This window comes from Furipterus horrens, unplaced genomic scaffold, assembly GCF_987537825.1.
Source record: "Furipterus horrens unplaced genomic scaffold, mFurHor1.1.pri manual_scaffold_4, whole genome shotgun sequence".
In the NCBI taxonomy this organism is placed as follows: domain Eukaryota; kingdom Metazoa; phylum Chordata; class Mammalia; order Chiroptera; family Furipteridae; genus Furipterus; species Furipterus horrens.
Window position 1 is genome coordinate 101,854,229 of NW_028327174.1, and position 15,919 is coordinate 101,870,147.

Sequence of the window (15,919 nt, forward strand, 5' to 3'; positions counted from 1 at the left end):
GACTGGGGTGGTGAACTCACAATACACTATACAGATAATATGTTGTAGAATAGTGCACCTGAAACCTATATAATTTTGTTAACTAGTGTCACCCCAATAAATTCAATAAAAAGGGGAAAAAAGCAAAAGTAAATGAATGAAAATAAAATATATTTTTTATCAAGCTCATTTAGGAGTTCTATACAGGGTGGAGTTAAAGTTGGTTTACAGTTTTTGTATAAAAAACAATACAATAATAAATAATAATACACAAATAAATTGTTTTGTGTACTCACAACTGTAAACCTACTTTTGTCTCACCCTGTACATAGCTGTGTTGAAAACATATTTCTGTTGCCCAAGAAAATCTCTATCAAAACAGGAAAGCAAACTAACAAAGTCATAGTAAAAATATTCTTTCCTGGGAATATTTGGTTTTTAAAAGTAGCAGCAGCCAGAGGTCAATATTTACACAATAGAATTGATCTTATATATTGAATTTCTGTAACTACAGCAGCAAAGTGAGAGATAATTTTGCAGCATGGAGTTTTCAGAGCTTCCCTAATTAAATTAGTGACATTCCACATTTTTGACAATATACAGTATATATTTTACATTTTGGCTCAATACATACATTCATTTATAGAAAGTTTCATGCATGATGCACTTTGATATTTTTTCCCCCTATTCTACTATACTCTGTTCCATTCCATTTTATTGTTATTTTAAAAGTCTGATTGGAAAGTTAAGGATCTAGAATGGTCCCTAGCAGAGTACAACCAGCAGTCTGAGAAACATCATTGTATATTATAGAATATAGATGTTCCCAGTCCAGCTTTCCCTTCACCTTCCCCTTTTTACTGTATTCATCACTATTTCCATTTGAAATGAGGAGTATAGTCAAATATGTTAGTGTCAAGAATGTTATCCCATTTCTAATCATAACAATTGTTTAAATATTTCTAAGGTGTTACCTTGGGCAAAACAATAAGGCAAGTGAAAGATTATGATACTGAGATAAGGAGATATAACTACCGGGTAAATAGTTTACCTGTCAGCCTGTTTTTCCCCAGTCCATAAATATTTATTGAGTATATCTTATGTGCCACTGTCAAGAGCTAGACACCTGACAAGGATGTGGGTATCCAGTAGAAAAAACAAACATGGTTTTTGTCTTCAAGGCAAGACTAATGGGGAAACTGACATTATACAAATAAAACACTATTTCTAAATGTTCATAGTATATACCAGCTAATGCTAGAAATAGGATTACTATACCATACTAAATATATTTCCAACTGAATATACTTTAGGATTTGAAAGAACAAAGACATTCTCAAATTTTGGAATAGATGGCCCGGAATTAACATAGGCATGTCAAGCTCTAGGGTTATCTATGAAACACAATGTACTTAGGCCATAAGGTAACATACAAATTATGAATTACAAAAAGTCCTCTATCCTATTTTTGTACCTTTTACATGTTTCTACTACTGCACATATTATTCTATACAATATTGTTTTATTTACAGATCAGTCTCTTTTTTCCCCTTTTTATTGAATATAAGCTGCACATGGGCAGTTATTTTTATTTTCTGCTTAGAGAGTACTTAGCATTTAAGATGTATTCAACTGATGTTTACTGAACTAAGGGAGACAAATTTAATGAAACAAGAGATAGTACTTCGGCTGTTTAGTTATACACACCTAAGAGACTTATAAAGCTAAGTTCTAGGGTAGAAATCACTATTTTAAACCATCCAATTAACCCCTCTCTCAAATAATCCACATAAAATCTACAAAAGATATTTTTAAAGTAAAAGTTATCTTAAATTTTCATTGGCAACTTAAAAATATCTACAACTAAAAAGGTTCAATTTTACAATAAACACAAATTATTAATAACAATAAACTTCTATCTAATAAGAATAATACATGATTAATACCTGAGAGAGCTGTTGTTTGGATTTTTTAGGTCTTGATGAAGTTTTATCACCCATTCCTGATACTCTTGCTTTTGGATGGCAGTTGATTGTTTTAATTCATTTGACCACTTATTTTCTAAATCCTAAAAAGAGTATATCAACTAAATAAATTTTTTACAAAAATAAGTAGAAAAAAATAACTGCATTTCTAAAAGTCATTGTACTTCACTTACTTGCTGGGATTCAAAATGCTGAGCAGCCAGTGAATTTACATCTTGATCTGTCAGTGATTTTCCCAATTCCTGCATCACTTTTTCCATTTCAACACCTTGTCTGAAACATAAGCAGATCAGATATATTCATCAGAATTTGAAGGTATACAACCACTCCAGATTCACTGAACAATCTCTGCAAAGTGAAAATAAAATTTTAATTTTATAGGAATATGTCCAAGAATGGCAACTATAATACCTGGCAAGAATTTCAAAACATTAGAAATGGAAATGTGAAAATGATAATGATAATCTCATATAATATCAACATCATTTGTGCAGCGAAATTTTAATCTAAATGTAATGCATAAATGAAAGCAGTCAAAATCTAGGTCATCTTTCAATTTCCATGGCTAATATTTCAAAGTCCAGACCCATTTTCATCTGCACATTTCCTCAAAGATGATACTCTGCAATTCCAGCTTAAATACATTTTCTATTAATTTATACACGAGTTAACGTAACTTCAACTTTTAATAGTTTATATTATAACCAGAAGCTGCCACTTAGGTTCTAAGAATTGAAACTGATATTAAGTTACAAGTTCCCTTTATGGAGGAATATAAAATACTTCGGAAGATATGTTTTAGTCTTATCTTCCTCATTTATCCAAATAAATAATGTACAGAAATTAAAAATGGTTTTCCCTACAGGAAAAACTAATCAATGGTGTTGTAAGTTCATATAATGGTTATTTACAGGAGATATGAATAATGACTAGATGGACATAAAGGAGTCTCTGGCAGTGCTGGAAATATTTTATTTCTTGAGCTGGGTGATGATTACATGGGTGTAATTACTCTGTGAAAATTTAGTGAGCTGTATACCTACAGTTTCTTGCCTATTCTGCAATGTTATATTCTAATAAATACGTTTATTAAAATTTCCAAATTAAAAAATTATCTTTTAATATAAATGCGTTAGTTTGTTCTAAAACATATTTCAAACTTGAAAGAGTGAAACACATGAACTAAAATAACTTTATATCATTCTAATTAATTTAAATAAATTGCCCTTAGAAGCAAGTTTATACTTCTTTATAACTAAGATACTTATATGTAGATGATAAATGAAACTCATTATACACTATACATTTATATATTTCTATATATACCTTTTAGTATTAAACATTCAATACCATTTAGTCACCACTTAAATCTAATGTAGGTGACCCCATTAACTTTTTACTAAATATTAGAGGTCAGGGGAAGACTATGTTGGCAATAAGATTTTTATTTAAAATGGAAAAGCTGCTAAATATTTATAAATACAAACTTCCATATGAATATATTAACATTTTACATTACACATGTTCCCTCTAGTGGATAAAAAATATCACTGCCATTTTTAAGTTATAAAAAATACCTTGACTCTGGTTTGCCAAAAGCTAATTTCCAGTGAGGAAAAAGAAAGACTAATAAATACGAACCTCAACAAATAGAATTTCATGATTTCATATTTTACCCTAAATGTACCAGAAACACAGTATCTAATGGTATACAGGGTGGGGCAAAAGTAGGTTTACAGTTGTATGGAAAATAATACAATAATTAATAAATACAAGAATAAACTGTTTTGCATACTAACAACTGTACACACCTACTTATGCCCCACCCTGTATTAATAATACAATATATATTTTCTATGATTAAGGTCAAAGGGATTTTATCATATTTCAGATGAACTACTATGTACCGACTCAGTATATCAAGCATGATAATTCTGACAACCTGTATATTATCCTGAATTTCTGTTGGGAAAAAGATCATTATAACTGTATTGATGCTGAGTTTAGAAACTTTTAAAAATGTAAAATAAAATTAAAATAAAAGGACAAATAGGAAAATGTATCACTTCTTCTCATTAATTGGATAAATGAGTTAAGCACCAAAATTTGGGGTGAAATTCCAAAGATACCAGTGAATTCCAACTTACTTTAAGTATACTGTTCAACTTTGCAATAACTATTATGTACTTTAAGAGGCACATAGCTTATTTTTCCTTTTCAAGCTAACAATGTAGATATGTGAAAAATAAACTATAAAACTGTTTTTAAAACAAATGTATTCAAATATTGTTTATATTTTAGAAAGAAAAAAAAAGCAAAGCCCCATCAAGAAGTTTGGCCAAAGAACATTTCAAGACAATAACATAAACCTCTACTGAACTAAAACAAACCTCTACTAAAAACTATTCCATGACAGAATAAAAACTGTATAAAGTTCTAGTACCTGCAGAAAATTAGTAAGTTAATTCAGCTTCCAAAGAGGTGAACAGTCATAGAATATTGATGGCCACTTATGAAATTTCCTAGGCAGCAAAGTTGGCCACAATTTAGAGCAGCTCACTAGCTGAATAAAAGGACTAGTAAAGGCTATTGATAATGAACTATAGATGGCCAAGTTGGAAGTTTTTTAAAATATAGCTAAATAGGCAAAATGACTATAGTCCCAGAAAACCTGAGATCCGAGAACAGATTCAGAATGAGTTCTATTATTTGAAACCCTGGTAAATAAAAAATTGAATAAAGTTCAACTGAAAGTAATTAACTAGTATAAGGTAATCTTATTTTTATATATTTAAAAAAATCTAATCTTTATTTATTATTTTAAAAATATATTCACAATTTTATTGGCTACATAATAACAGACTAGAAAAAAATCAAATTTTTGTCTCCCCCAGGGACACAACTACAAATATTTACCCAGTGGCAACTACCCATACTATAGGTATCCCATCTAGAAAAAAAAAAAAAACTGCCTCAAAACAGCTAATTAGCAAACCCAAATCCACAGAATGACAAGTGTCTCAAAACATCATGTTCTTTTCGACACAGAGTCAGTTCTAATATCTTATTGGATATGAGAATAAAAGGTCCAGAGGAGTGGAATTATTACACAAGTTTACAAGCTATGCAATATAATAATGCTGATCTGGTACACAAAAGACAGTAGCTAACAGGGAAAATGATTAAATCTATTTGCTTATGATTTTTGTACTTTAAGTTTCTTAACTATGACAACCCTCAAAATAACACATTATTCTCATCTTGCTAATCTCAAAGTTTTCCAATGCGAAGCTAATGAAGGCCAGAAGCAAACCAATACATCATTTTAAATTTACTTATTTGGGACTGATTTCATAATTTAAAGTAATTTGTTCCTAAAAACAGTCAAAGAAATTTTATATCAGCAACACTAAAAAAATTATCTTAATGTTATATATACCTAAAGTCTTAAGTAAACTTTTTAAAAAAGATTTTATTTATTTATTTTCAGAGAGAGGGGAAGGGAAGGAGAAAGAGAGGGAGAGAAACATTAATGTGTGGCTGCATCTTGCACACCCCCAACTGGGGACCTTGCCTGCAACCTAGGCATATGCTCTGACTGGGAATTGAACCAGTGACCCTTTGGTTTGCAGACTGGTATTCAATCCACAGGGCCACAGCAGCCAGGGCCTTAAGTAAATGTTTTTAAGGTAATAAATGTTATTAGACTCAGCTAGGTCAAAATGGATTATCCAGAAATTTGTCCTGAACTATTACTACAATTATGGAATTACTGGGAAGCAATCTGGGAAGTCATGCTTCAAAATAAGTAATGTTGATACTTCCGGCCAAGATGGAGGCGTAGACAGACACACTGCGTCTCCCTCCACAATTAAGAACACAACTGCCTCAAAAGTAGAGACAACCAGAAGTTCCAGAAAATCAAGCTGCATGGAAGTCTAACAAACAAAGAAATAAAGAAGAAATACTCATCCAGACAGGCAGGAGGGGCGGAGCCAGGGTGGAGAGGATGCTGTGTGGGGGTGGCAGCAGCGGTGGCAGTGGCAGGCCAGCGGAAAGTGCTGTACACGTTTTAAAAAGTTAGGAGGGACACCTGGGGAGTGTTCCCAGCTCCTCACCAGACTGCTCAGCTCACGGTCCCAGCCCCAGGGAAAATCAAGCCTCATTGCTTCTGAGTGTGCAAACCAGTGAGGGTTGGGGCGGAGGCAGAAACTGCTGGTCTCTCAGCAGGGTCTGCTTGTTTAAAGGGCCCTCATGGTCCTAGAACGTCCACAGACCCACCCACTCTGGGAGTGACAGCCAGGGCAACAGCTAGAGGGGTGCCAGTCCCATACAGAAGTGGGAGAAGTGCCTGGAAAAGGATGAGTGCTGGGCAAGCAGCATTGTTCCCTCTCAGACCCCTCCCCCACATACAGTGCCACACGGTAGTGAAACAGGTTGCCCTGTACTGATGAATACCTACGGCTCCGCCCCTTACAATGTAACAGGTGCAACAGCTCTACCTAAGAGACACAGGCAAACAAACACAGGAGTCTATCAAGATGAGGAGACAACTTCTGGTCAAGATGGAGGCCTAGACTGACACGCTCCGCCTCCCTCCACAACTAAGAAGGAATACAACTACCACAAAACCAGAAATAACCAGAAGTTCCAGAAAATAAAGCTACATGAAGCCCAACATATGAAGTTATAAAGAAGTGGTGCTTGTCTGAATGGGTAGGAGGGGTGAAGCCGGGGCAGAGAGATCAAGCTGTGCTGGTGGCGGCAGCAGCAGCAGCAGCGATGGCGGCGGGAGGGCAGTCAGCACAGACACCTGTATTTAAGGGGAGGCGAGAAGCGCATGGGGAGCACCCCGGGCTGCAGACCAAACCCGTCAGCCCGCGTTTCCAATGTCAGGGAAGGCAGACCCCCATTGCCTCGCACTGTGAGGGCCAGAGGGTGTGGAGATGAAGGAGAAGGCTCCTGGTCTCTCAGTGGAGAGTGAACAGCAGGAATACACCTTGGATCCCTGTCCCCACGCAAAATGCCACAGTGTGGTGAGAAGGGTCACCCAGTTGTGATTACTGCATGAGGCTCCGCCCCCTATAGCACAGGAGGTGTGACAGCTGCACCCAGGAAGCAAAGGTAAACACAAAACCGTCAGGATGGCACAGATCATGATAGAGATCTCAATCACGCATTTGACCAGAAAGCAAATATCTAATCTAACGGCTCAGCAGATAGGAAATCTTTCTGAGGCTCAGTTCAGAGCTTTGGTTATAAGAATGCTTACAGACCTGACAGCAGATCTTAAACAAAACGGGGAAGAAATGAAGACTAGCTCTGCTGAAATGAATGAGAACACATATGAAACTAGTGGTGAGGGAAACAAAACCAAAGATCAAATCAACAAATGGGAACACAGGGAAGGAACAAACAGTCACCCATTGCAGAAAGAGGAAATGAAAAGTGAGGAAAATGAGGAGAGGCCCAGAAACCTATGGGACAGCTATAAGCGGGCCAACATCCGAATCGCAGAGCTGCCAGAAGGTGAAGAAGAAAAACTAGAAATTGAAAAATTATGTGAAAAAATAATGAAGCAGAACTTCCCTAACTTGGGGAAGGAAGGAGACTTATAGGTCCAGGAAGCACAAAGAGTTCCAAAGACACTGGACCCAGGGAGAACCACACCAAGACACATTAAAATCAAAATGTCAAAATTTAAGGATAAAGAGAGAATCTTAAAAGCATCAAGAGAGAATAAGAGAATTACATACAAAGGGGTCCTAATAAGACTATCAGCTGATTTCTCAAAAGAAACTCTGCAGGCAAGAAGGGACTGGCAAGAAATATTCAAAGGAATGAAAAGCAAAAATCTACAACCGTGATTACTCTATCCAGTGAAGCTGTCATTCAGAATAGAAGGGCAGAGAAAGTGCTTCCAGGACAAAGTAAAACTGAAGGAGTTCATTAGATCCAAACCACTGTTATGTGACATGTTAAAGGGACTTGTTTAGGAGAAAGAGGATCAAAACTGCGAACATTAAAATGAAAACTGTATCACAACAACCAACAACATAAGCTAAGGAATCAAAACAAAGGCAAACCAAGTAGACAACAAGAGTGAAAAAAGAACTATAGGTATGGGGAACATACTGGGAGGAGGTCAACAGGGAGGGGAAAGGGGGGAAAGGAAGGGAGATGGTACAGGAATTAAGAAGCATAGTAGGAGGGAGTGGAGTAGACAGGAAGATGTTGAGAACTATATGCACAACCAATGGGCATGGACTAAGCGGGGGGACAACTGGAGGGAAGGGGGTCACTGGGTAGAGGGGAACAAAGGGAAAAGAAATTGGGACAACTGTAACAGCATAATCAATAAAGCATATTCAAAAAATAAAAATAAATAAAGTAATGTTAGCAATTGTTTTACTTTGAAAAATAAAGACATAAAAACAATGTTTGCATACTTATTAGGTAATCCATACAAAATAAATTCAAATTAATTAAAACATCTTTCAATAATATTAGTGGTTTTTTTCCTAATGTAAATAAGCTTACAAAATGAAATGTAAGAGACTATGGACTTAGTCACAACAAGGTTTTAAATAGGTTCTCAACAGGGAGGTAGTATGTATAGTCCTTAAGAGGTTTAAAATCAGGCATTCTGGTTTCAAATTCTAGCAAGTCCTTACGACTATACTTAACTTATTTAAGCCTCAGTTTCCTCATCTGTACAATGGTATAACAGTAGGGTTGTAGTAATGACCAAATGAAACAGGGCACCTGTTATGTACTGCATGTTTGTGTCCCCTCCAAATTCATGCTGAAACTCTAAGACCCCAATGTGATAGTATTTTGAAAGAAGGGCTTTTGGGAGGTAATTAGGTTTAGAAAGTTGAAGTCCTCATAATGGAATTAGTGCCTAGAGGAAGAGATGCTTGAACTCTCTTTCTAGATCATGTGAGCCTACATCAGGAAAGTACAATGTCTATAAGCCAGGAAAGAGAAATAAATTTCTGTTGTTTACACTACCCAGTCTATGTTATTCTGCTATAGCAGCCTGAACTAAGACAGCATTCAAAGCACTTTATACAGTGCCTGGAACAAAGCAAACCTTCAACGGAAGTAAGCTATTCCTCTTATGAAAAATAAGAATATACATAGCCATCATTATTTATTTAGGTAAGTTACTTGAGAAGTTTTATAAACCTATGAGGATTTCCCAGTGGAAATTACAGATTTAAACACACAAAATAATTAATTTTTATTAAATAATTTTATTTTATTCATAACAAAATAAAAACAAGTTCTGCAGACCACCTATTTGACAATATAACATTTATTATACTGTAATAATAATAATAAGAAATCTGAAATACCTCTCTCGTAATTTTTTCAGCTCCACATCTCTTTCACCAATCAGTTCTGAGATACTAACAAAGTAATTATGTTCCAAATTTAGGAGTGTTTCAGAGGCAGGAGAATGGATTAGGTCATGGTACACGTCTGCAAAATCTTCATCCCAGCTTGGCTCTTCAGGCCTTGCATGCTCTAATGTGGTCTACAAATGATACACAGACATTTTAAAATCATAATGTAGGATTTTTATTTAACACACTATTAGAAAAGCATGTATATCATGATTTTATTTTTATACATCAGACAAGGACAGAATGACCCTCTATTTATATATGTGTATATATTGGTTATCTAGGATTACCTGAGTACACATAAAAAATAAAAAGATGCAAACTAAGCTTTAATATGGGTTATCTGGAGGCAGGAATGGGGGGGGAGGCTAATGTGGAGGAAGAGACAGAAAGTGTCTATGCGGTGCTAAGTATGCTATAATCCAGTTTCTGTAAAATAACATACATACACAAAGGGGAGATCAAGAAAATGCTAATGATGGCTATTTCAGGATAGTGGGATTGCTGATATCCTTTGCTTTCTTTATATTATAAGGTATTGTATAATAAAATAATTTGCATGTACTAATTACATAATCAGAGAAAACTTTTCATTATTAAGAAATATAATATGTTGCTAAAAATGTTTTGTTGGCTATATATTTAGAAAATGAAGTTACCTATGCAGTCCAAAGTGTGGTGATACATTGACTTTGAAAACCCAATTCATGCATAGGGTTTTATATCAAGATAAACATACAATTTTCTTATTTTCATCTTTTCTAGTATTCTGCTTCCTTCTTAAAATGTAAGCATACTTGTAGGTGCATGAAAATAGCAGCTATCAAATGATAAAGCAACTGAGTAAACAGTGATAAACAACAAAAACAGAAACATGGAGAAAGGCAAAAATAGAATACCCTCAGCACACACACAAATCCACCCAGGGAGGTACAGAAGCCTGCCCCACAGACATGTCATGTATCGACACGTCAGACAGACACAGTACTTTACAAGTGAGCATACTTATATGCTGAGAAGTCCCTTGTCAAGGATCATACAATTTAACGGCAAAAGTGGAAATAACAAAAAGATTTCAGTGTGTTTTCCATTATGGATCTTTGTAGACACATAATTGTAAAAAAGAATCTGAATTCTTCCCTTCTTTTACCAAAGAAAATATTAAAAACTGTAACCTATAACAGCAGTCCCCAACCTTTTTGGCACCAGGGACTGGTTTCCCTTGATCATTGGCTGCTCACCCCCTACTGTGAGGCATGGACTCATAGTGGCCCGTGGCCTAGGGTTTGCGGACTCCAATCTATAACATAACTAGACAACAATTTCCTTTAAAAAGGAAACAAATAAATCACAGCAACAGGTATTTTGAACCTGGACAATCAATAGGTAAACTTTTCCCCCTGGTTTTCTTTCACCTATACTTCAATCAATTTGGCAGGTCAGGAGGGAAGAGTTTAAGATGACTAGCTGACTCTAGAACATGGATTTCATCTACTCTATGCCTCTGAAAACCTGAAACCACATTCTGATAGCTGCTCCATATCTTTAGATCTGGCACTGCTCTAGGAATTATAACAAGCCCATGTGACTTAAACTCGGTTCAAAATTCATGTCAGGTTCAGGCTAAAATTTTGTAGGAAGGAATGAGTGCAAGATCATAGGGACCTGCTTGGCTGTATGTAACACCAGCTATGCAGTAACCTCCCTTGCCATACCAGCTAACTAACAATCTGCAGCATCAATTGAAAACCCAGTCTATGGTAAACTTTAGAATAGGCAGAAGCTACCTACATGAGAAGCACTATTTAAATAGTTTTCCCTTGACCTTATCCTCCCATTGCCTCAGAAGAGATGATATTAGGGGACTGTGAGAGCTGAGGAATGGGGATCTGAGTAAGCCTGCTGAGAGAAAAGTATTCAATGTCCAGGCTATTATTTCTCCACCTCCACATTCCGCCATAAAGCTCTGCTTCTGTGAGGCTCAAACGACTGGGCATCCCTTATCTTTAACAGCCATGGTTGCCTAACAACCTACCTCTTACTCAGCCTCATTCACATACTTCTCTGACCCACAGCCTGTCACCAGTCCTTATGGAGAACCCATCCCATGCCTTGCCTTCTTACTCCCCTGAACTCCTTATCTTTAATAAGTCTTCCTTTCCACCTCAGTCACCCATTCTATATCATTACTAAGAACAACTCAACCTTGAAAATTCAAACATTCAGTCTCTGACTATAACCTCCAACCAAGATTTCATTCAATTACTCCCAGGCTATTGGTTCTTCAACCTCGTCAGGACCTCCACTCCACAGACCCGTCTACTTTCTCATTTTTTTAAATCAGCCATTAGCTCCCACCTAACTTCACTTTCTTTCCTTTGTAGCTTACATTCCATGGTCCAGCATTCTACTGCTGTCTTGCCAAAATCCTCAACTCCCTTGCCTAATATTCTTTCTCTTGCTCACCTAATAAACTCTGAATCTTACAGACAGGCTGTAGAGAGCTGGAGCAAAACAATGATAAAAAATCTAAAGTTTACAGTGGCAGATTGGTGTGACGTTAACCTTTTCCTTCGATGATGATGCCCAGCAACCCTATCTTCCTCTGCTAAGTTCTCTACTCAAACATCCAACTGTCTCATTAGTTCCCCACCTCAGCCAAAAACATGTCCTGTCTTTATTAGTTTTCCATAAAGCAGAAGCAATTAGAAGAAAATATCCTCAACTTTTGCTATCCAAGTAGTAAATTTTTCTTAACTTATATCCACCCTTTTCTTCTTCCCTTCTGCTGTAATGAAAGAAGCGTCCCAGTTCCCAGTTAAGGCTACTTCTCTACTTGAGTTCTGGATTCTATCTCTTCTAGTCTTCATTTCTACCATCTTAAAAAAACAAAACTCTGACACTGTGTTGCCATTTTGAAATTGCCTCATCCTTCTTCTCTATATGGCCAAACTTCTTGAGCTATTTATACTCATTCTATTTCCATATGCCCATATTCTTAAAGTCATTAAAATCTAATTTCTGCCCCCACCGATCTACTGAAACTGATCTTTCCACAGGTAAGATAACTTGGTAAACCCCATTGATATTATTGAGTCTTTTCCTTGCTTGGTCTTCTCTGCAGCATTTGAAACTGTTGACTATTCCCTCCTTGGTGCCTTTTTTTTTTTTTTTTTACTTTCATGAAACCACAATTTTTTGTCTTCTCTTTACATCTTTGGCTAGTACCTCTCTTTTTCTTTGAGGGTTCTTCTTCCTCTGTTTATCCCTTAAGTGCTAGTGTTTGTTCATTTCATTTGTATATTCACTCATCTTTTTTTTTTTCCCCACCCCTAAAGCCCTATTATTTGCAGGCTCTGTGCTAGATACCAGAGCTATAAAAGACAATAAAGTAAACAATTCCAGGTGGATATCGACAAGTATGAGATCCAAGCAAGTCAATACACAATTATAATACAGTACAGGGTTTAGTCAGGATTCTGTCTAGGCATCTAATCTTCTCATTTTACATAATCACCCTATGCAATTTCATTCACTCCATGACTTCAAAATTCATCTGTAAATGAAAGACTTCCACACCTGTGTCTCCACTCCAATTATCTTTCCTGAGTGCCAGATCTATATAGTTAAGAACTTCTGAGACATCTTTACTTAGGTATCTTATAAGCACCTCGCATGCAATAGGTGTAAAACTGAAGCCATCACTTTTATGTCAAAACTTGCCTCTCCTCGAATGAGCGGAGACACCATTCCACCATTTACCCATTGGTCCCCACCAGAAATCTGGGCCAAGTGATCTTTTATCTTTTAAGTTTCCCCTTAAATGTTACCTCCTTAGAGAGGAGTTCTCAAAACCCATATCAATTAGGTTCTCACTTTTCACTTCTCTCCCTTCATAGTTCTCTCTGTTGGCACCATATTTATTTCCTTATAACATGTTTACAATTATAAGTTAGTGATGTACTTGTTTAATAACTTTATTCTTCACTACCAAACATGAGATTAAGAACCAAATATGTTCTGTTGATATATACCTAATGCATAGCACAGGACCCACATACAGTATTTGCTGAATAAGTAAATATATGAATAAAAAAATCGTTTGTTATTTTCTTTTTATCCCCACTACTACTATCTAGACCAGTGGTTCTCAACCTGTGGGTCGCGACCCCTTTGGGGTTCGAACGACCCTTCACAGGGGTCACCTAAGACCATCGGAAAACACATATATGATTACATACTGTTTTTGTGATTAATCACTATGCTTTAATTATGTTCAATTTATAACAATGAAAATACATCCTGCGTATCAGATAGTTACATTGCGATTCATAACAGTAGCAAAATTACAGTTATGAAGTAGCAACAAAAATAATTTTATGGTTGGTGGTCACCACAACATGAGGAACTGTATTAAAGGGTTGCGGCATTAGGAAGGTTGAGAACCACTGCTCTAGACTAAGATTTCATCATTTCTTCCCTATAGCTATAAGAGTCTTCTAACTTACTCCAAATTTCTTCTTTCTAAGATATTCTTTACACTAATACACTGAACTGATCCTTCCGAAATGTAAACATGATTTTCTAACTCCTCTGCTAAACACCTTCAAAGTTGATCATTACCTTCAGAAGACAAAATTCAAGATGGTTTGCAAGACTCTTTTCTGCCATTCAGAACTTCTTTCAGTTTTTCTAACATGCCATGGGCTCTCACCTCCAGGCCTTTATATATGTTATACCCTCTGCCTAGGATATTCTCTTTCCACTGCCCAACCATACACCTTTCATCCTCCTATTTTCAACTCATCTTTCAGGTCTCAACTACATTTCTCTTTCCCCTAGGAAGCTTTCCCAAAGCTCTCCAGACTAGCATAGGTATACTAGCTTTGTGCACTTATAGCACCCTGGAGGCCCCCTCTCATAGCACTTACCACACTCCACTGAACTAAATTAGAAACATCTGTCTCCCTGTTAGACTGTAAATTCAGTGAAGGTGAGAACTGTGTCTGTTTTGTTTTTGTTATATCCAAAGTGCCTAACACAGTATCTGATATATACTAGGTGCTCAATACCCATTTGCTGAATGAATGAATGCAGAGAACTAAGAAAAGAATAGTACTGAAATGGAGGACAGGAAACCACCAAAGATAAACAGCAAACTTCACAATTTTGTCAACGATTCCTCTGTTTGCCTTTCTTTACCTACCCAAGTTTACTTCTCATTACTTAAAAAAGAAGAAATCTAATATAATAGCAAATGATAAGGAGCAATTAGAAGAAACGGTATAAGATTTTTACAGACTAGTAGCAGAAAAAGAAGATAAGCAATAAATCTTCTTACAGTAGACAAGAAAAGGAAATGCAGAAGAAAATAGCATCACTCTACAAGGTAGGAATTAACAGTCACATACACTCTAGTAAACCATCACCTCCTTATACCATACAAGCACATTCATTAAAGCCCAGTTCTGCGTATCAGGATCAATGGTCCTCTATAATGAAAATTCCTTATATAATAGGAGCATATTCAGCACATCTTTGCAGGGATGGGACAGACAGGCCTCCCTCTGTAGCAGTGCCTCACTGTATCATTGTATAAAGGTATAATCACTTATATTTAGTTATTTATTTTTAAGCTTTTAATTATTTATTTTTAGAGAGAAGGGGAGGGAAGGAGAAAGAGAGGGAGAGAAACATCAATGTGTGGTTGCCTCTCACACCCCCGCAACAGGGGTCCTGGCCTGCAACCCAGGCATGTGCCCTACCTGGGAATCGAACCAGCAACCCTTTGGTTCACAGGCCAGTGCTCAATCCACTGAGCAACACCAGACAGGGCTAATCACTTACATTTATAATGATGACTGGGGTCAACAAGAAGTTAGAACTGAATTTGATATACCATGCTTAACACATTGCGTACGGATGGCGAGAATTCTTGTCATTTGATCGTGTAATTTTAAACAAATAAGGTTATTTAGACATTCAGTAGTAATTTTTCATTTGCTTTTTTTTTTATTTATTATTAATTAAGGGTAGTAGTAGCTACCTGGAAGGGTAATTGTTGATTTTGTGAAGTTATTTCATTAATATTAGCCATATAACCATATTTAAATCTTAAAAACCTGCCGGAACAGAGGATTAAAGGCATTTAAATACCCTGGTACGCAACGTGTTAAGAAAGCAAGAAAATGTGTACTACATTTTTAAAAGATCTTCATCAAAAGTTGGTTAAAGTAAATTTCATGATTTAACTATGTTACATCTGAAATTTATAGAAAATGGAGCTCATTCCCTTATAACCCTAGGTAATTGGTATTAGTATAAACATTATTTTACCTCTTTATTACTGCTCCTAGTATTCATCTCAAAGTTCCTGAGATACTGGTTACCCATATGTTGCAGAGATGCTTTTAGCACTCTTCTGTTTCAGCTACTGCTCCCTTCTGCTTCCCATATCATAGTCTGCTTCTAGCGATACTTTGACTCTTCCAATCCTCACAATGCTGCGGCTTCTAATCTCTGCAAGCCCTTTTGCAATCTACC

The 15,919-nt window shown here is 36.2% G+C and overlaps 1 protein-coding gene across 1 annotated transcript in view; it reads right to left on the reverse strand.

Moving 5' to 3' along the window:
• FERRY3 (FERRY endosomal RAB5 effector complex subunit 3) overlaps positions 1 to 15,919 on the reverse strand; it is a 62,184-nt gene that overhangs the window by 38,049 nt on the left and 8,216 nt on the right. Inside the window, exons 4-6 of the mRNA XM_090275729.1 lie at positions 9,326 to 9,507; positions 2,138 to 2,237; positions 1,926 to 2,047 (exon numbers count right to left, since the gene is read on the reverse strand). Of these exons, the coding sequence (XP_090131855.1) occupies positions 1,926 to 2,047; positions 2,138 to 2,237; positions 9,326 to 9,507 (404 nt within the window). The remainder of the gene's footprint in view (positions 1 to 1,925; positions 2,048 to 2,137; positions 2,238 to 9,325; positions 9,508 to 15,919) is intronic.